This window comes from Hyla sarda, chromosome 1 (genome assembly GCF_029499605.1).
Source record: "Hyla sarda isolate aHylSar1 chromosome 1, aHylSar1.hap1, whole genome shotgun sequence".
NCBI classification, from domain to species: domain Eukaryota; kingdom Metazoa; phylum Chordata; class Amphibia; order Anura; family Hylidae; genus Hyla; species Hyla sarda.
Window position 1 is genome coordinate 608,641,391 of NC_079189.1, and position 17,097 is coordinate 608,658,487.

A 17,097-nucleotide genomic window follows, 5' to 3' on the forward strand; every position below is an offset into this window, starting at 1 on the left:
AAAAAAAATCCTGGAATACCCCTTTAAGACTTCTGCTCATGGATTACACTTGTGCTTGTGGCTGCGACATAGCGTACTCACCTATATGAATAACACTAACCTTAGTAAAGCGTCAGAGTTGTGCCATCAACCGCACCTATAGAGGGCAAAAGTAACCCAAATAGGGAGAAAAGAGAAGAGTGCACGACTCTCAGAAATAATACCATGTCTGCTGCATCCACCATCACATACTATACGCTGGACTATATCAGCATGACAGCAATAGTAACTACCAAATATCTGGCCCCTCTAGTCAGTATTTGGTGCTGAGAAAACTGTGGTAACCACCCTCACTCTGAAGGACGGACCAACACTGAAATACGGACCAACCTGACGTATACAAATTAACGTGGCAAGAGGGAATGGTCAGACACTTATCAGGCACAGATACAGTTCTATCCCATGTCCCTGCCATAAGAGGCAAAAATAAACTGCTAGATAAATGACACACAAGAACCTGATGGCACGACATTCCTTTAGTGACTATGCTCTTGCGAAGCCAGTGCCTATAGACTAGACAATGTCATGTAAGCAACTTACCTGAAAGTAACCTGACTATACAAAATTAATCTACCTTTAAGGCCCCTTTTACACTATAAAGTTTCTCCATTAAAAGATCCGTTATAAACTTCCGTTAGAAAAGCCTTAAAAACAGATCATAAATGGCCGTTACAAAATCCCATTCAAGTCTATGGGATTTTTTGATTATCTGTTACGGACGTTATTTGTGACGGAAGAAAAAAACGTGACATGCACTAATTTTTCTTCCATCACAAGAAACGGGTAAATTAACAACTGTTATTTTTAACATTGAAGTCTATGGCAGACGGGTGAACCTGTTTGTCGCCCGTTTGTACCCGGTTTATAATATCCGTTATTACTTATTATTCTAAGAGGTGACATCAGCAGACTCCTACAGTGCTAAGGGACTACTACTACTCCCAGCATGGAACAGACTTGTTTCCATGATGGGAGTAGTAATTCCCCGGCTGTGGGAGTCTGCCAATGGCTGGGGTGGCTACATTAGTGTTTGTACTACAACCCCCATCATGGAACAGACTCTTTTCCATGATGGGGTTTGTAGTACAGACACTGAGGGAATTATCGCATCGGGTCTCACTTCTGAGACCCGATGCGATTAGAAGTTATTAGACAGGGTAGCGGGCAGCATGCTCCACTCCCCTGCGATGTGCAATCTATTTTACTTTCATTTTTAAATTCCCCGCCGGGAGCCTTGATGTGACATCACTCCACGCCCCCTCCTGGAGTTTTCCGAAACTGGAGACACAGCCCCCGCATAGAATGTGGGTGCTGCAGGGAGATCGCGGGGGGTCCCAGCAGCAGGCCCCCCACGATCAGACATCTTATCCCCTATCCTTTGGATAGGGGATAAGATGTTTTTCCCGGAGTACCCCTTTAAGCCATCAATCTGTGTCCTAGCTGATCGGGACATCGCAATTTCACTGCGCTGGTCCCAATCAGCCCGACTGAGCTGCCCGGCTGGGATGCAATTTTTTCAACTTTAGACTAAAGGGTTAATAGCGCGCGGCACAACGATCGCTTTATAGACTGGGACCGGGCGCAGGGCGTACAGGTGCGCCTGCGTCCTTAACCCCTTGAGGACGCAGGGTTTTTCCGTTTTTGCATTTTCATTTTTTCCTCATCACCTTCTAAAAATCATAACGCTTTCAATGTTGCACATAAAATTCCATATTATGGCTTATTTTTTGCACCACCAATTTTACTTTGCACTGACATTAGTCATCTTACCCAAAAATCCACGGCAAAATGGAAAAAAAATTCATTGTGTGACAAAATTGAAGAAAAAATTTAATTTTGTAACTTTTGGGGGCTTTCGTTATCATTATTCTGTAGGTCCATACGATTAAAATGATCCCCTACTTATATAGGTTGGATTTTGTTGCACTTCGGAAAAAAATCATAACTACATGCAGGAAAATTTATACGTTAAAAATTGTCATCTTCTGACCCCTATAACTTTTTTTTTTCCGTGTACGGGCCGGTATGAGGACTCATTTTTTGCGCTGTGTTCTTATTTTTATCGGTACCATTTTTGTATTGATCGGACTTTTTGATCGCTTTAAATTAATTTTTCCATGATATAAAAAGTGACCAAAATACGCTATGTTGGACTTTGGAATTTTTTGCGCGCACGCCATTGACCGTGCTGCTTAATTAACCATATATTTTTATAGTTCGGACATTTCCGCACACAGCGATACCACATATGTTTATTTTTATTTACACAGTTTTTTTGTTTTTTTTATGGGAAAAGGGGGGTGATTCAAACTTTTATTAGGGAAGGGGTTAAATGACCTTTGTTAACTTTTTTTTTTTTCACTTTTTTTTTTGCTGTGTTATAGCTCCCATAAGGACCTATAACACTGCACACACTGATCTTTTACGCTGATCCCTGTAAAGCCATAGCTTTGCATAGATCAGCGTTCTGGGGGCTCGATTGCTCAAGCCTGTAGCTCAGGCTTGGAGCAATCAAACGCCGATCGGACGTGACGGAGACAGGTGAGGGGATCTCCGCTCACGTCCTAGCTCATAGGGACATTGCGATTTTATCGCGATAGTCCCGATCAGCCCGACTGAGCTGCCGGGAAGCTTTTACTTTCATTTTAGATGCGGCAATAAACTTTGATTGCCGCGTCTAAAGGGTTAATAGCGCACAGCACAACGATCGGTGCCGCACGCTATTAGCCCAGGGTCCCGGTTATTGTGAGCAGCCGGGACCCACCCGGTGTGATGCTTTTTAAACACCGGGACCGGGCATAGGGTGTACAGGTACGCCCTATGTCCTGAAGGAGTTAAGATGTTAAAAAATGATAAAGAAGAAATTATAAACTGGGATCAAGAATAAGCAAATATATTAAACACATTTTTCTCCACTGTATTCAGTGAGGAAAATGTAATGCCAGGGGAAATACAGTGAGATAAGGTAAACTCCCCAGTACACGTCACCTGTTTAACCCAGGAAGAAGTACAGTGCCGCCTCCAAAAAATCAAAATAGACAAATCACCAGGTCCAGATGGCATTCACCCCCGTGTTCTAAAGGAATTAAGTAATGTAATAGAAAGACCCCTATTTTTAATATTCAGGGACTCTATAGTAACAGGGACTGTTACCCAGGACTGGCACCTGGCAAATGGTGACCCTGGGAATTATAGGCCTGTTAGTTTAACCCCTTAACGACGCAGGACTTAAAAAAAGTGTTAATAAAGGTCATTTAACCCCTTCCCTAATAAAAGTTTGAATCACCCCCCTTTTCCCATAAAAAAAAAATAAAACAGTGTAAAAAAAAAATAAACATATGTGGTATCGCCGCGTGCGTAAATGTCCGAACTATAAAAATATATCATTAATTAAACCGCACGGTCAATGGCGTACGCGCAAAAAAATTCCAAAGTCCAAAAAAGCGTATTTTGGTCACTTTTTATACCATTAAAAAATGAATAAAAAGTGATCAAAAAGTCTGATCAAAACAAAAATCATACCGATAAAAACTTCAGATCACGGCGCAAAAAAATGAGTCCTCATACCGCCCTGTACGTGGAAAAATAAAAAAGTTATAGGGGTCAGAAGATGACATTTTTAAACGTATAAATTTTCCTGCATGTAGTTATGATTTTTTCCAGAAGTGCGACAAAATCAAACCTATATAAGTAGGGGATCATTTTAATCGTATGGACCTACAGAATAATGATAAGGTGTCATTTTTACCGAAATATGCACTGCGTGGAAACGGAAGCCCCCAAAAGTTACAAAATGGCGTTTTTTCTTCGATTTTGTCGCACAATGATTTTTTTTTCCGTTTCGCCGTGCATTTTTGGGTAAAATGACTAATGTCACTGCAAAGTAGAAATGGCGACGCAAAAAATAAGCCATAATATGGATTTTTAGGTGGAAAATTGAAAGGGTTATGGTTTTTAAAAGGTAAGGAGGAGAAAACGAAAGTGCAAAAACGGAAAAACCCTGAGTCCTTAAGGGGTTAACCTCGGTTGTATGTAAATTGTTTGAGGGTTTCCTAAGAGATGCTATTTTGGAGTAAAAATAAATGTATGACTCCATATCAGCATGGTTTTATGAGGGATCGGTCCTGTCAAACTAACCTGATCAGCTTTTACGAGGAGGTGAGCTCCAGACTGGACCAGGGGCAATCGCTGGATGTCGTATATCTGGATTTTTCCAAAGCATTTGATACGGTGCCACATAAAAGATTGGTGCATAAAATGTGAAGGATGGGGCTGGGGAGAATATGTGCAAGTGGGAAAGTAACTTGCTCAGTGATAGGAAACAGAGGGTGGTTATTATTGGTACTTATTCGGATTGGGTGACTATTACTAGTGGGGTACCACAGGGGTCAGTCTTGGGTCCTGTTCTATTTAATATATTTATTAATGACCTTGTAGAGGGGTTGAATAGTAAAGTAGAACTCTTTTCAGATGAAACTAAACTCTGTAAAGGGGTAAACACTACAAAGGATTGTGCACTTGTAGATAACACAATAGAGGAGAGTGCACTGTGTATGGTAGATAACACAATAGAGGACAGTGCACTGTTACAAATGGATCTGGATAGGTTGGAGGTTTGGGCTGAGAAGTGGCAGATGAGGTTCAACACTGATAAATGTAAGGTAATGCACATGGGAAAGAAAAATCCGGGCTGGGATTATGTATTAAAAGGAAGAACACTTGGGACGACTGACATGGAAAAGGACTTAGGGGTCTTAGTTAACAGTAAACGTAGCTGTAGTTACCAGTGTCTGGCAGCTGCTGCCAAGGCAAATAAAATCATGGGGGGCATCAATAGGGGCATAGATGCCCACGACAAGGAAATAATTCTACCACTGTACAAATCACTAGTCAGACCACACATGGAATACTGTGTACAGTACTGGGCACCAGTGTACAAGAAAGATATAGTGGAGCTGGAGAGGGTTCAATGACGGGCAACCAGAGTAATACGGGGAATGGGAGGACTACAGTACCCAGAAAGATTATCAGAATTAGGGTTATTTAGTTTAGAAACAAGAAGGTTTAGGGGCAACCTAATAACTATGTATAAATTTATCAGGGGACCGTACAGAGATCTCTCCCATGATCTATTTATACCCAGGACTGTATCTATAACAAGGGGGCATCCTCTACGTTTAGAGGAAAGAAGCTTTATACACCAGCACACATGGGGGTTCTTTACTGTAAGAGCAGTGAGACTGTGGAATTCTCTGCCTGAGGAGGTGGTCATGGGGAACTCGGTAAAATAATTTAAAAGGGGTTTGGATGCATTTTTGGAGAATAATAACATTACAGGTTGTGGATTCTAGCTCTACAGGGACAGAACATTGATCCAGGGATTTATTCTGATGCCATATTTTAGTCTGGAAGGAATTTTTACCTCGAGTATGAGGGTTTTTTGCCTTCCTCTGGATCAACTCACTAGGGACTCATTAGGGTTATAGGTTGAACTTGATGGACTCTGGTCTTTTTTTTAACCTCATGAACTATGTTATTATAATCTGGAAGTGTAAGCTGTGGAAATGAAATTTGAAATGTAGACATGACTGGTTTTACACAGAACCAATCATGAATAAAACAAGCACCTAATTGAACCCTCTAACCAACGACTATGCACGTGGGAGTCATACCAACCTGGTTGTGACTGTAAGCATGTCCATAATAAATGTGCTGTGTATAAGCCTGCAGACGTGACAGAGGGGTATATGACTGAATGCCGTGATGTTATTGCCCTGATGCCAAGTCAGTGACAATAACTTTTTTTTTAAACTTTTGGGCGCAGTGCATCCCCTAGAAGAAACGGCATGCATATCGGGTATACAATCACCTATGTGTAGTGATGGTATTGCTCTGAAAACATGTCATTACCAATTACTACGCAATGCATCCCTCTGCAGACGTGGCAGGTATGCCTGGCATACACCGCCTATGTGTCAAAAACCTGTCAGTAACAATAATCACAGTGGTGCATCCCAAATACAACCATCTTTATGCCATGATGTTATTGCGCTGAAGACGTGTCAGTAACAATAACTGCGTGGTGCCTCCCCTGCAGGTGTGTTAGGCATTACGAGTATACCATCGCCTATGTGTCATAATGGCAATGTACTGAAGTAGTGTCAGTAACAATTACTGTGTCCCTGCAGACGTGCCAAGCGTGACAGATAAACACCACTATATGTGAATGCATGCAAACAACCTTGGCACCACGTGTTGATGCCACGAAAACTATTAATAGCGCATGAATGGTAACTCCATCTTGCATAAGTGTGATGCAAATTTATCCCAATATCATGCTAAGAACATGATGTACAAAGGTAAATAATATCACAAGCTCACTGTATTGTACTATGCATGTATGTACTGTATACAAGCTATAGATGTTACAAGTTCATGTCAGGCACCATGAACATCAGATTAAAAAAGACAAGCCTGAAGGTGTGACAGGTAATGTAAAAAATGTATAAAACATAAGCCTGAAGACGTGACAGGTGAAAAAAACAACGCACCTATCCTCATTCTCAAGAACCGAAAGTCCCCACAGACCCCCAAACAATACCTTATTGGTCTCCTCTACTATCTGTTCGTGTTGGAGACATTAAAAGTTCCTTATTTGGTAGTTCCCACCTCAATACTTTCACTCACTGTAAATGATAAGATAATTCCTCCTGTCATTGTTGATAATTAATTATCTTTTCTGCTCATATAACATTCCAGGTGACTTCTCCTACTGTCTGATGACATTTACAATATGTCTTATCTTATGAACCAGGTTGAAAACATGAACAATATTAACGCTCTAGAGACAGATGTGAGTGGTGATGAGCAGTATAAGGAGGATATTCCTACAGCGAAAGATCTGATCTATAATAATGCTACAGACATAAAAAAAGAAGAAGAAGAGACAGATGTGAGCGGTGATGAGCAGTATAAGAAGGCCATTCCTACAGGGAAAGATCTGATCGATAATAATGCTACAGACACAAAGAAAGAAGAAGAGACAGATATGAGGGGTGATGAGCAGTATAAGGAGGACATTCCTGCAGGGAAAAATCTGATTAATATTAATGCTACAGACATAAAGGAAGAAGAAGAGACAGATGTGAGCGGTGATGAGCAGCATAAGAAGGATATTCCTATAGGGAAAGATCTGAACTATATTAATACTACAGACATAAAGGAAGAAGAAGAGGAGACAGATTTGAGCGATGATGAAGAGTATACGGAGGACAATCCTACAGGTAACCGCCCAGGTGAGTAGTAACCACTAAAGGCAGAGAATATACTGCTGCTGATATCTATATGGGATAAGGATATAACATTTTTTGCCATGCTTTCCCCAAAATGTCTTTGCTATTTAGCTGTTACTTTTACTGCGATTTTATAAAATTACGGCCAAAAGGCAGAAAAAACGAATGCATCGTGTGAGCACAGCATAAAGCCTTTATAAAACATCTCAGCTGTAATTATTAAGGTTAATATTTCTTTAACCCCTTAAGGACACAGCCACTTTTTTGAAAATCTGACCACCTTCACTTTATGCATTAATAACTCTGAGTTGGTTTTACTTGTGAATTTGATTCCGAGATTGTTTTTTGGTACATATTCCACTTTAATATAGTGGTAAATTGCCATTGATACTGACATTTTTCTAATTTTGAAACTCTCTGCTTGTAAGGAAAATAAATGATATACTGATTGACGAATACAATATGTCTAGTGTATGTTTGCATCATACAGAAGATATCTTTATATTATTAGATACAATATTTTATGTTGACTTCATAAAGTTGACATATTGTTACTTTTTGAAGACATTAGAAGGCTTCAAAGTATAGCAGCAATTTTCCATATTTTCTCTAAAAATTCAAAATCTTAATATTTTTAGGGGCCAGTTCAGTTAGAAGTGGATCTGAGGGACCTTTCTTTGTGAAATCCCCCATAAATGACCCCATTATAGAAATGACATTCAGAAAGTTTGTTAACCCTTTAGGTGTTTCCCAGGGATAGCAGCAAAGTGAAGTAAAAAACTCAAAATCTCAATTCTTTTGCAGTAACATGTTCTTGTAGCCTCATTTTTAAAAATTTTCACAAGGAGTATAAGGAGAAAAAGCCCCCAAAATGTGTAACCCAATTTCTCTCGAGTATCTGGATGTAAAGTGATCTGTGGGTGCACTACAGGGCTCAGAAGGGAAGGAGTAACTTCGGGCTTTTTGAGAGAGGATTTTGCTGAAATGCTTTTTGGGGGGAGGGGGCATGTCACATTTAGGCAACCCCCATGGTGCCAGAACAGCAAAAATAAAAAAGCCCCACATGGCACACTATTTGGGAAACAAGTCGGGGGCCATGTGCATTTACAAAGCCCCCGTGCTGCCAGAACAGTGGACATGTGACCCCATTTTGGAAACTACACCCCTCAAGGAATGTAATAAGGGGTGCAGTGAGCATTTGCACTCCACTGGCGTTTCACAATTTTTTGGAACAGTGGGCTGTGCAAATGGAAAATTAAATTTTTCATTTTCACGGACCACTGTTCCAAAAATCTGTCAGTCACCTGTGGGGTGTAAATGCTCACTGTATCACTTGTTACATTCCGTGAGGGGTGTAGTTTCCAAAATGGGGTCACATGTGTTTTTTTTTAATTTTTTTATTTCAAAACCTCTGGTACGATCAGCCACCCCTGTGCAAATCCCCAATTTAGGCCTCAAATGTACATGGTGCGCTCTCACTCCTGAGCCCTGTTGCGTGCCCACAGAGCAATTTTCATCCACATATGGGGTATTTTCGAACTCCTTGAAATTGTGTTACTTATTCTGGGGGGGCTTTTTCTCCTTATAACTCTTGTGAAAATGAAAAATTAAGGAAAAACCTAGCATGTTAGTGTAAATTTTTTTCAAACGAACATGCTGGTGTAGCCCCAATTATTTCATTTTTTGAAGTGGTAAAAGAAGAAAGAGCCCCCCAAAATTTGTAACACAATTTCTCCCGACTACAGAAATACCCCATACGAGGGCCTAAACTGTTGCCTTAAAATACGACAGGGCTCCAAAGTGAGAGAGCTCCATGCACATTTGAGGCCTAAATGATTGATTTGTATAAGGGCGGCTGAGGCTATGTTCAGACGGTGGAATGTCCAGCGCAATGAGTGCTGGGAAGTGCCCTGATAGACAGCAATACATTTCTGTGTGGACTCTGCAGAGAGAATGTCTATACTTACTGCAGACTCCGGAATTGGGATTTCCACCACAGAAACATCTGCCGCAGAAATTTTGCCATGTGCATCGGGGTGCAGGGCTGGAAAAGTTTGTTTGAGCCGCCATCAAATTGACAGAGTCCTCACTGAAAAGAAAAAAATTTAAGTTCAGTGAAGACTGTGGGGTCAATTTGGATTCCTGAGCAGCCAACAGACCCAGAAATCAGTGGCTCATAACAGTCCCTACTGGGGTCCAGGCAGGGTCACCTATCTGCGCTGATTGCTGATCAGTAAATTATTAGTGATCAGCACTTTTTTTGGGTGCAGGTTTTTTTTTTTGCGCTTTTTGTGGTCCGTGCCACCATTGACTGTCCTGCGCTGAAAACTCAGTGCTTCTTTAAAGGGATATTCCACAATTTTTTCTTTCAGCCTTTGATCCCATGATGTCTAGTATAATTCTGAATTACTTCTATTCAAAAATCTTCATCCTACCAGTACTTATCATCTGCTATTTGCTCTAGGGGAAGTTGTGTTGTTCTTTGCAGTCTGACCACAGTTCTCTCTGCTGACACCTCTGTTCATGTCAGGAACTGTCCAGAGCAGGGGAGGATTTGCCTCTACTCTGGATAGTTCCTGACACGGACAGAGGTGTAAGCAGAGAGCACTGTGGTCAGACTGGAAAGAACTACACAACTTTCTCAGGAGCATACAGCAGCTGATAATTACTGGAAGTGTTGCATTTTTTAAATAGAAGTCATTTAAGAATCTGTATAACTTTCTGGCACCAGTTGATCTGAAAACTTTTTTTTGTCCTCCTTAATACCTCTTTAACCCCTTAACCCCTTAAGGACTCAGCCCATTTTGGCCTTAAGGGCTCAGACAATTTAATTTTTACGTTTTCATTTTTTCCTCCTCACCTTCTAAAAATCCTAACTCTTTTATATTTTCATCCACAGACTAGTATGAGGGCTTGTTTTTTTGCGCGACCAGTTGTCCTTTGTAATGACATAACTCATTATATCATAAAATGTATGGCGCAACCAAAAAACACTATTTTTGTGGGGAAATTAAAACGAAAAACGCAATTTTGCTAATTTTGGAAGGTTTCGTTTTCACGCCGTACAATTTATGGTAAAAATGACGTGTGTTCTTTATTCTGAGGGTCAATACGATTAAAATGATACCCATTATTACATACTTATTGTTGCGCTTAAAAAAAATCACAAACTTTTTAACCAAATTTGTACGTTTATAGTCCCTTTATTTTGATGACCTCTAACTTTTTTATTTTTCCGTATAAGCGGCGGTATGGGGGCTCATTTTTTGCACCGTGATCTTTACTTTTTTTCGATACCACATTTGCATATAAAAAACTTTTAATTAATTTTTTATAATTTTTTTTTAATAAAATGTATAAAAAAAGTAGGAATTTTGGACTTTTTTTTTTTTCGTTTACGCCGTTCACCGTACGGGATCATTAACATTTTATTTTAATAGTTCGGACATTTACGCACGCGGCGATACCAAATATGTCTATAAAAAAAAAATTACGCTTTTTGGGGGTAAAATAGGAAAAAACTTCCGTTTTACTTTTTTATTGGGGGAGGGGATTTTTCACTTTTTTTTTTTTACTTTTACATTTTTTTACATTTTTTTTTTACACTTGAATAGTCCCCATAGGGGACTATTCATAGCAATACCATGATTGCTAATACTGATCTGTTCTATGTATAGGACATAGAACAGATCAGTATTATCGGTCATCTTCTGCTCTGGTCTGCTCGATCTCAGACCAGAACAGGAGACGCCGGAAGCCGGACGGAGGAAGGAGAGGGGACCTCTGTGCGGCATTATGAATGATCGGATCGGGCGATCCGATCATTCATTCAAATCGCGCACTGCCGCAGATGCCGGGATCTGTATTGATCCCGGCACCTGAGGGGTTAATGGCGGACGCCCGCGAGATCGCGGGCGTCGGCCATTGCCGGCGGGTCCATGGCTGCGATCAGCAGCCGGGATCAGCCGCGCATGACACGGGCATCGCTCCGATGCCCGCGGTTATGCACAGGACGTAAATGTACGTCCTGGTGCGTTAAGTACCACCTCACCAGGACATACATTTACGTCCTGCGTCCTTAAGGGGTTAAGGACCCTTGACGTACACCTACGTCATGACACCCTGGTACTTAAGGACCCATGACGTACCCATGACGTTCATGGAAAATTCCGGCCCCTGCCGCGTGCCGGGCGGGGATCGGACCGAGATGCCTGCTGAAATCGTTCAGCAGGCATCCCATGCAAATGCCCAGGGGGGTCATCAGACCCCCCCATGTCGGCGATCGCGGCAAATCGCAAGTGAATTCCCACTTGCGATTTGCGCGATTCCGGGTCCTTACAGGTCTGTGGTGACCCGGAATATAAGGGGGATCCCTGCTATTGGTGGTCTAGACGAGACCACCAATAGCAGATCGGGAGCGGGGGGGTTAATTTTCGTTTTCCCCATCCTGCCCAACCACAATAGGCGGGGCAGGACGGGGACCGGCGCCGAAGATCCACTTACCCATCCGGGCGGGCGGACGGAGGTTGCGGGCGACGGAGATCGGCGGGCGGCGATGTTGTGTGGCTGGATCGTACGGAAGTCGGTGAGTTGCCTAGCAACATCTGGAGGGTACAGTTTGAGACCACTATACAGTGGTCTCTAACTGTAGACCTCCAGATATTGCAAAACTACAACTCCCAGCATGCCCAGACAGCTGTTTGGGCATGCTGGAATATGTAGTTTTGCAACATCTGGAGGGCTACAGTTTGAGACCACTATATAGTGGTCCCTAAACTGTAGCCCTCCAGATCTTGCAAAACTACAACTCCTAGCATGCCCAAACAACTGTTTGCTGTCTGGGCATGCTGGGATTTTTAGTTTTGCAACAGCTGGAGGACCACAGTTTGGAGATCACTTTGCAGTGTTCTCTAAAACTGTAGCCCTCCAGATGTTGCAAAACTGCAAATCCCAGCATGCCCAAACAGCAAACAGCTGTCTCAGCATGCTGGGAGTTGTAGTTGCGTATCTCCAGCTATTGCATAACTACATCTCCCAGCATGCCCTTCGGCGATCAGTACATGCTGGGAGTTGTAGTTTTGCAACAGCTGGAGGCACACTGGTTGGAAAATACTGAGTTAGGTAACAGAACCTAACTGAAGGTTTCCCAACCAGTCTGTCTCCAGCTGTTGCAAAAGTACAACTCCCAGCATGCACGGTCTGTCAGTACATGCTGGGAGTTGTAGTTTTGAAACAGCTGGACAGCCACTGACTGTCCAGGCATGCTGGGAGTTTAGCAACAGCTGGAGACACCCTGTTTGGGAATCACTGGTGTAGAATACCCCTATGTCCACCCCTATGCAATCCCTAATTTAGTCCTCAAATGCGCATGGCGCTCTCTCACTTCAGAGCCCTGTCGTATTTCAAGGAAACAGTTTAGAGCCACATATGGGGTATTTCCGTACTCGGGATAAATTGCACTACAAATTTTGGGGGTCTTTTTCTACTTTTATCCCTTATGAAAAGGAAAAGTTAGGGGCTACACCAGCTTGTTAGTGTAAAAAAAATAAAAAAATTTACACTAACATGCTGGTGTTGCCCCATACTTTTTATTTTCACATGCGTTAAAAGGAAAAAAAGACCCCCAAAATTTGTAACGCAATTTCTCCTGAGTACGGAAATACACCATATGTGTCGTAAAATGCTCTGCGGGCGCACAACAAGGCTCAGGAGTGAGAGTGCACCATCTACATTTGAGGCCTAAATTGGTGATTTGCACAGGGGTGGCTGATTTTACAGCGGACATAAACGCAAAAAATAAATACCCACATGTGATCTCATTTTGGAAACCACACCCCTCACGTAATGTAATAAGGGGTACAGTGAGCATTTACGCCCCACAGGTGTCTGGCAGATTTTTGGAACAGTGGTCCGTGAAACGCCAGTGGGGTGTAAATACTCACTGCACACCTTATTAAAATCTGTGAGGGGTTTAATTTCCAAAATGGGGTCACATGTGGGGGGGTCCACTGTTCTGGCACGACGGGGGGGGGGCTTTGTAAACGCACATGGCCCCCGACTTCCATTCCAAACTATTTTTTTCCCAAAAGCTCAATGGCGCTCCTTCTCTTCTGAGCATTGTAGTGCGCCAGCAGAGCACTTGACGTCCACACATGGGGTATTCCATACAGATGGGGTTTCAAATTTTGGAGGGCATTTTATCCTATTACCCCTTGTAAATATGTTTAATTTGAGGGAAAACTAGCATTTTAGTGGAAAAAAAAAATCATTTACACATCCAACTTTCACGAAAAGTCGTCAAACACATGTGGGGTGTTAAGGCTCACTGGACCCCTTGTTACGTGCCTTGAGGGGTGTAGTTTCCAAAATAGTATGCCATGTGTTATTTATTTTTTTTTTGCTGTCCTGGAACCACAGTGGCTTCCTAAATGGGACATGCCCCCCAAAAACCATTTCAGCAAATTTTGCTTTTCAAAAGCTAAATGTGACTCCTTCTCTTCTGAGCATTGTAGTTTGCAAAGCATTTTACGTCCTAACATGGGGTATTTCCATACTCAGAAGAGATGGGGTTACAAATTTTGGGGGTCATTTTGTCCTATTATCCCTTGTAAAAAAATTTAATTTGAGGGAAAACTAGCATTTTAGTGGAAAAAAAAAAGAATAATTTTCACATCCAACTTTAACGAAAAGTCGTCAAACATCTGTGGGGTGTTAAGGCTCACTGGACCCCTTGTTACGTGCCTTGAGGGGTGTAGTTTCCAAAATGGTATGACATGTGTTTTTTTTTTTTTTGCTGTTCTAGCACCATAGGGGCTTCCTAAATGTGACATGCCCCCCAAAAAACATTTCAGAAAAACTCACACTCCAAAATCCCACTGTCCCAGTCTACTGTGCCTGCCGAACACTTGACATACACATATGAGGTATTTCCTTACTCAAGAGAAATTGGGTTACACATTTTAGGAAGATTTCTCTCCTTTTACTCCTTGTAAAATAACTGGGTCTACAAGAACATGCCAGTGTAAAAAATGAAGATTTTGAATTTTTTCCTTCAATTTGCTGCTATTCCTGTGAAACACCTAAAGGGTTAACAAACCTTTTGAATGTCACTTTGAATTCTTTGAGGGGTGCAGTTTTTATAATTGGGTCATTTATGGGGTATTTCTAATATGAAGGCCCTTCAAATCCACTTCAAAACTGAACTGGTCCCTGAAAAATTTCGATTTTGAAAATTTTGTGAAAAATTGGAAAATTGCTGCTATACTTTGAAGCCCTCTGATGTCTTCCAAAAGTAAAAACATGTCAACTTTATGATCAAAACATAAAGTAGACATATTGTATATGTGAATCAATATATAATTTATTTGGAATGTCTGTTTTCCTTATAAGCAGAGAGCTTCAAAGTTAAAAAATATGCAACATTTTCAATTTTTTCATAACATTTTGGAATTTTTCACCAAGAAATGATGCAAGTATCGACAAAATATTACCACTAACATAAAGTAGAATATGTCAGGAAAAAACAGTCTCGGTATCAGAATGAAAGGTAAAAGCATCAGAGTTATTAATGTTTAAAGTGACAGTGGTCAGATGTGCAAAAAATGGCCGTGTCCTACAGTGAAAATTGGCTGGGTCCGTAAGGGGTTAAAGCAGTTTTTGTTGTAATTTTTAGAAGTGGTAAAACATAATGATTATACACATTGGGAACTATTGTGATCATATTGACATGGTGAAAACAGATAACATGTAAATTTTCCCTAACAGTGAATGGCATACATACATAATGCGGTATATGTTATGGTAAAATGATAGGTGTAATTACAAAGTACAATTGGTCCTGCAAAAAACAAACCCTCGTGAAAAATAAGAGTTATGTCTTATAAAAGGAGAGGGGGAAAAAATGAAATTCCAAAAATGTAAAATTCCTAGTTGGTTAAGGCTATTACTCAGAAATATAATTTGTTTTCTTCTTGGCAGATGACTGTACCAGGAGATCAGAGGAGAATCTTATATCTTCAGATTATAAAGCAGATGATGATATCACACAAGATACATATGAAGAACATTCCATTATCCCAGATACACCCTCAGCCCTTCACAGCCAAGATCTCTCATCTCATCCTGTTATACAAGTCCGACCTAAAGATTCCTCTCAGTCTGTTAAACAAAATAAGGAAAAGCGATTTTCATGTCCAGAATGTGGGAAATGTTTTCCTTATAAATCGTATCTTGTTAGGCATCAAATTACACACACAGGGGAAAAGCCATTTTCATGTTCAGAATGTGAAAAATGTTTTTATTCAAAATCAAAACTTATTATACATCAAAAAGTTCACATAGGAGAAAAGCCATTTTTATGTTCAGAATGTGGCAAATGTTTTACTGAGAGATCAGTTCTTGTTAAACATCAACGAATTCACACAGGAGAGAAGCCATATTTATGTTTAGAATGTGGAAAATGTTTTATTCAGAAATCACTACTTGCTAAACATCAAAGAACACACACAGGAGAGAAGCCATTTTCATGTTCAGAATGTGGGAAATGTTTTACTGTGAAATACGCTCTTGTTAGACATCAAAATACTCACATTGGAGAGAAGCCATTTTCATGTTCAGAATGTGGGAAATGTTTTACTGAGAAATCATCTCTTGCTAATCATCAAAGAATTCATACAGGAAAGAAGCCATTTTCATGTTCAGAATGTGGGAAATGTTTTACTGTGAAATACTCTCTTGTTATACATCAAAAAACTCACATTGGAGAGAAGACATTTTCATGTGCAGAATGTGGAAAATATTTTACCCATAAATTATCTCTTGTAAGACATAAAAAAAATCACATTGGAGAGAAGTCATTTTCATGTGCAGAATGTGGAAAATATTTTACTCATAAGTTATCTCTTGTTATTCATCAAAAAAGTCACAGAGGAGAGAAGCCATTTTCATGTTCAGAATGTGGAAAATGTTTTACGTGTAAAACACGTCTTGTCACACATCAAAGAACTCACACAGGAGAGAAGCCATTTTCATGCCCAGAATGTTGTAAACATTTTTCGCAGCAATCAATACTTATCAGACATCTAAGAATTCACACAGGAGAGAAGCCTTTTTCTTGTTCAGAATGTGAAAAACATTTTACTCAGAAAACACATCTTGTTAAACATCAAATAACTCACACAGGAGAGAAGCCATTTTCATGTTCAGAATGTGGGAGAAGTTTTACTGAGAAATCACTACTTTTCAACCATCTAAGAATTCACACAGGAGAGAAGCCATTTTCATGTTCACAATGTGGGAAATCTTTTACTGGGAAATCGTATCTTTTTAAACATCAAAAAATTCATACAGGAGAGAAGACAATTCAGAGCAATAAATGATGCAGATAACACATCTATATATTAATCATGAACATAGGATATCTGACATTTATACATATATCATATACTGCATCTCCAAACTTGTTCCCAATTGTTAATAAAAGTTTTCTTTTAGAACGTAGTCACCGATCCAGCGATGTCATCACTATAGTTTACATGGTAGGAAAAGAGTGTGATATATGGTTGTGATATTCATAGCTCCTCATGGAGAAGACCCAACAGGCATAATCCATGGGGAGCTGCTACTGGAGACCCAAACACCTCAGAGAGAAGGGACTTATTCCAGTGATGAAGAATTCCAGGACATGACCAGATTAGAGACACAAAATCACTTCTATCTTCTAGGACATTATTCTGATGGAAGAACTTTACACATTATACAAAGTCCT

The 17,097-nt window shown here is 40.6% G+C and overlaps 1 protein-coding gene across 3 annotated transcripts in view; it reads left to right on the forward strand.

The window, feature by feature from the left end:
• The window catches only part of LOC130297738 (gastrula zinc finger protein XlCGF26.1-like), a 39,132-nt gene extending 22,300 nt beyond the window's left edge, over positions 1 to 16,832 (forward strand). For 2 of the 3 annotated variants that reach the window (XM_056550591.1, XM_056550585.1), the window contains exons 2-3: positions 6,854 to 7,334; positions 15,309 to 16,832. In XM_056550591.1, the coding sequence (XP_056406566.1) occupies positions 6,863 to 7,334; positions 15,309 to 16,708 (1,872 nt within the window). In that variant the 5' untranslated portion in view covers positions 6,854 to 6,862 and the 3' untranslated portion in view covers positions 16,709 to 16,832. Of the gene's footprint in view, positions 1 to 6,798; positions 7,335 to 15,308 lie in introns of all 3 variants that reach the window. The other variant, XM_056550574.1, reaches the window with a different exon arrangement.
• Positions 16,833 to 17,097: the final 265 nt, after the last annotated feature.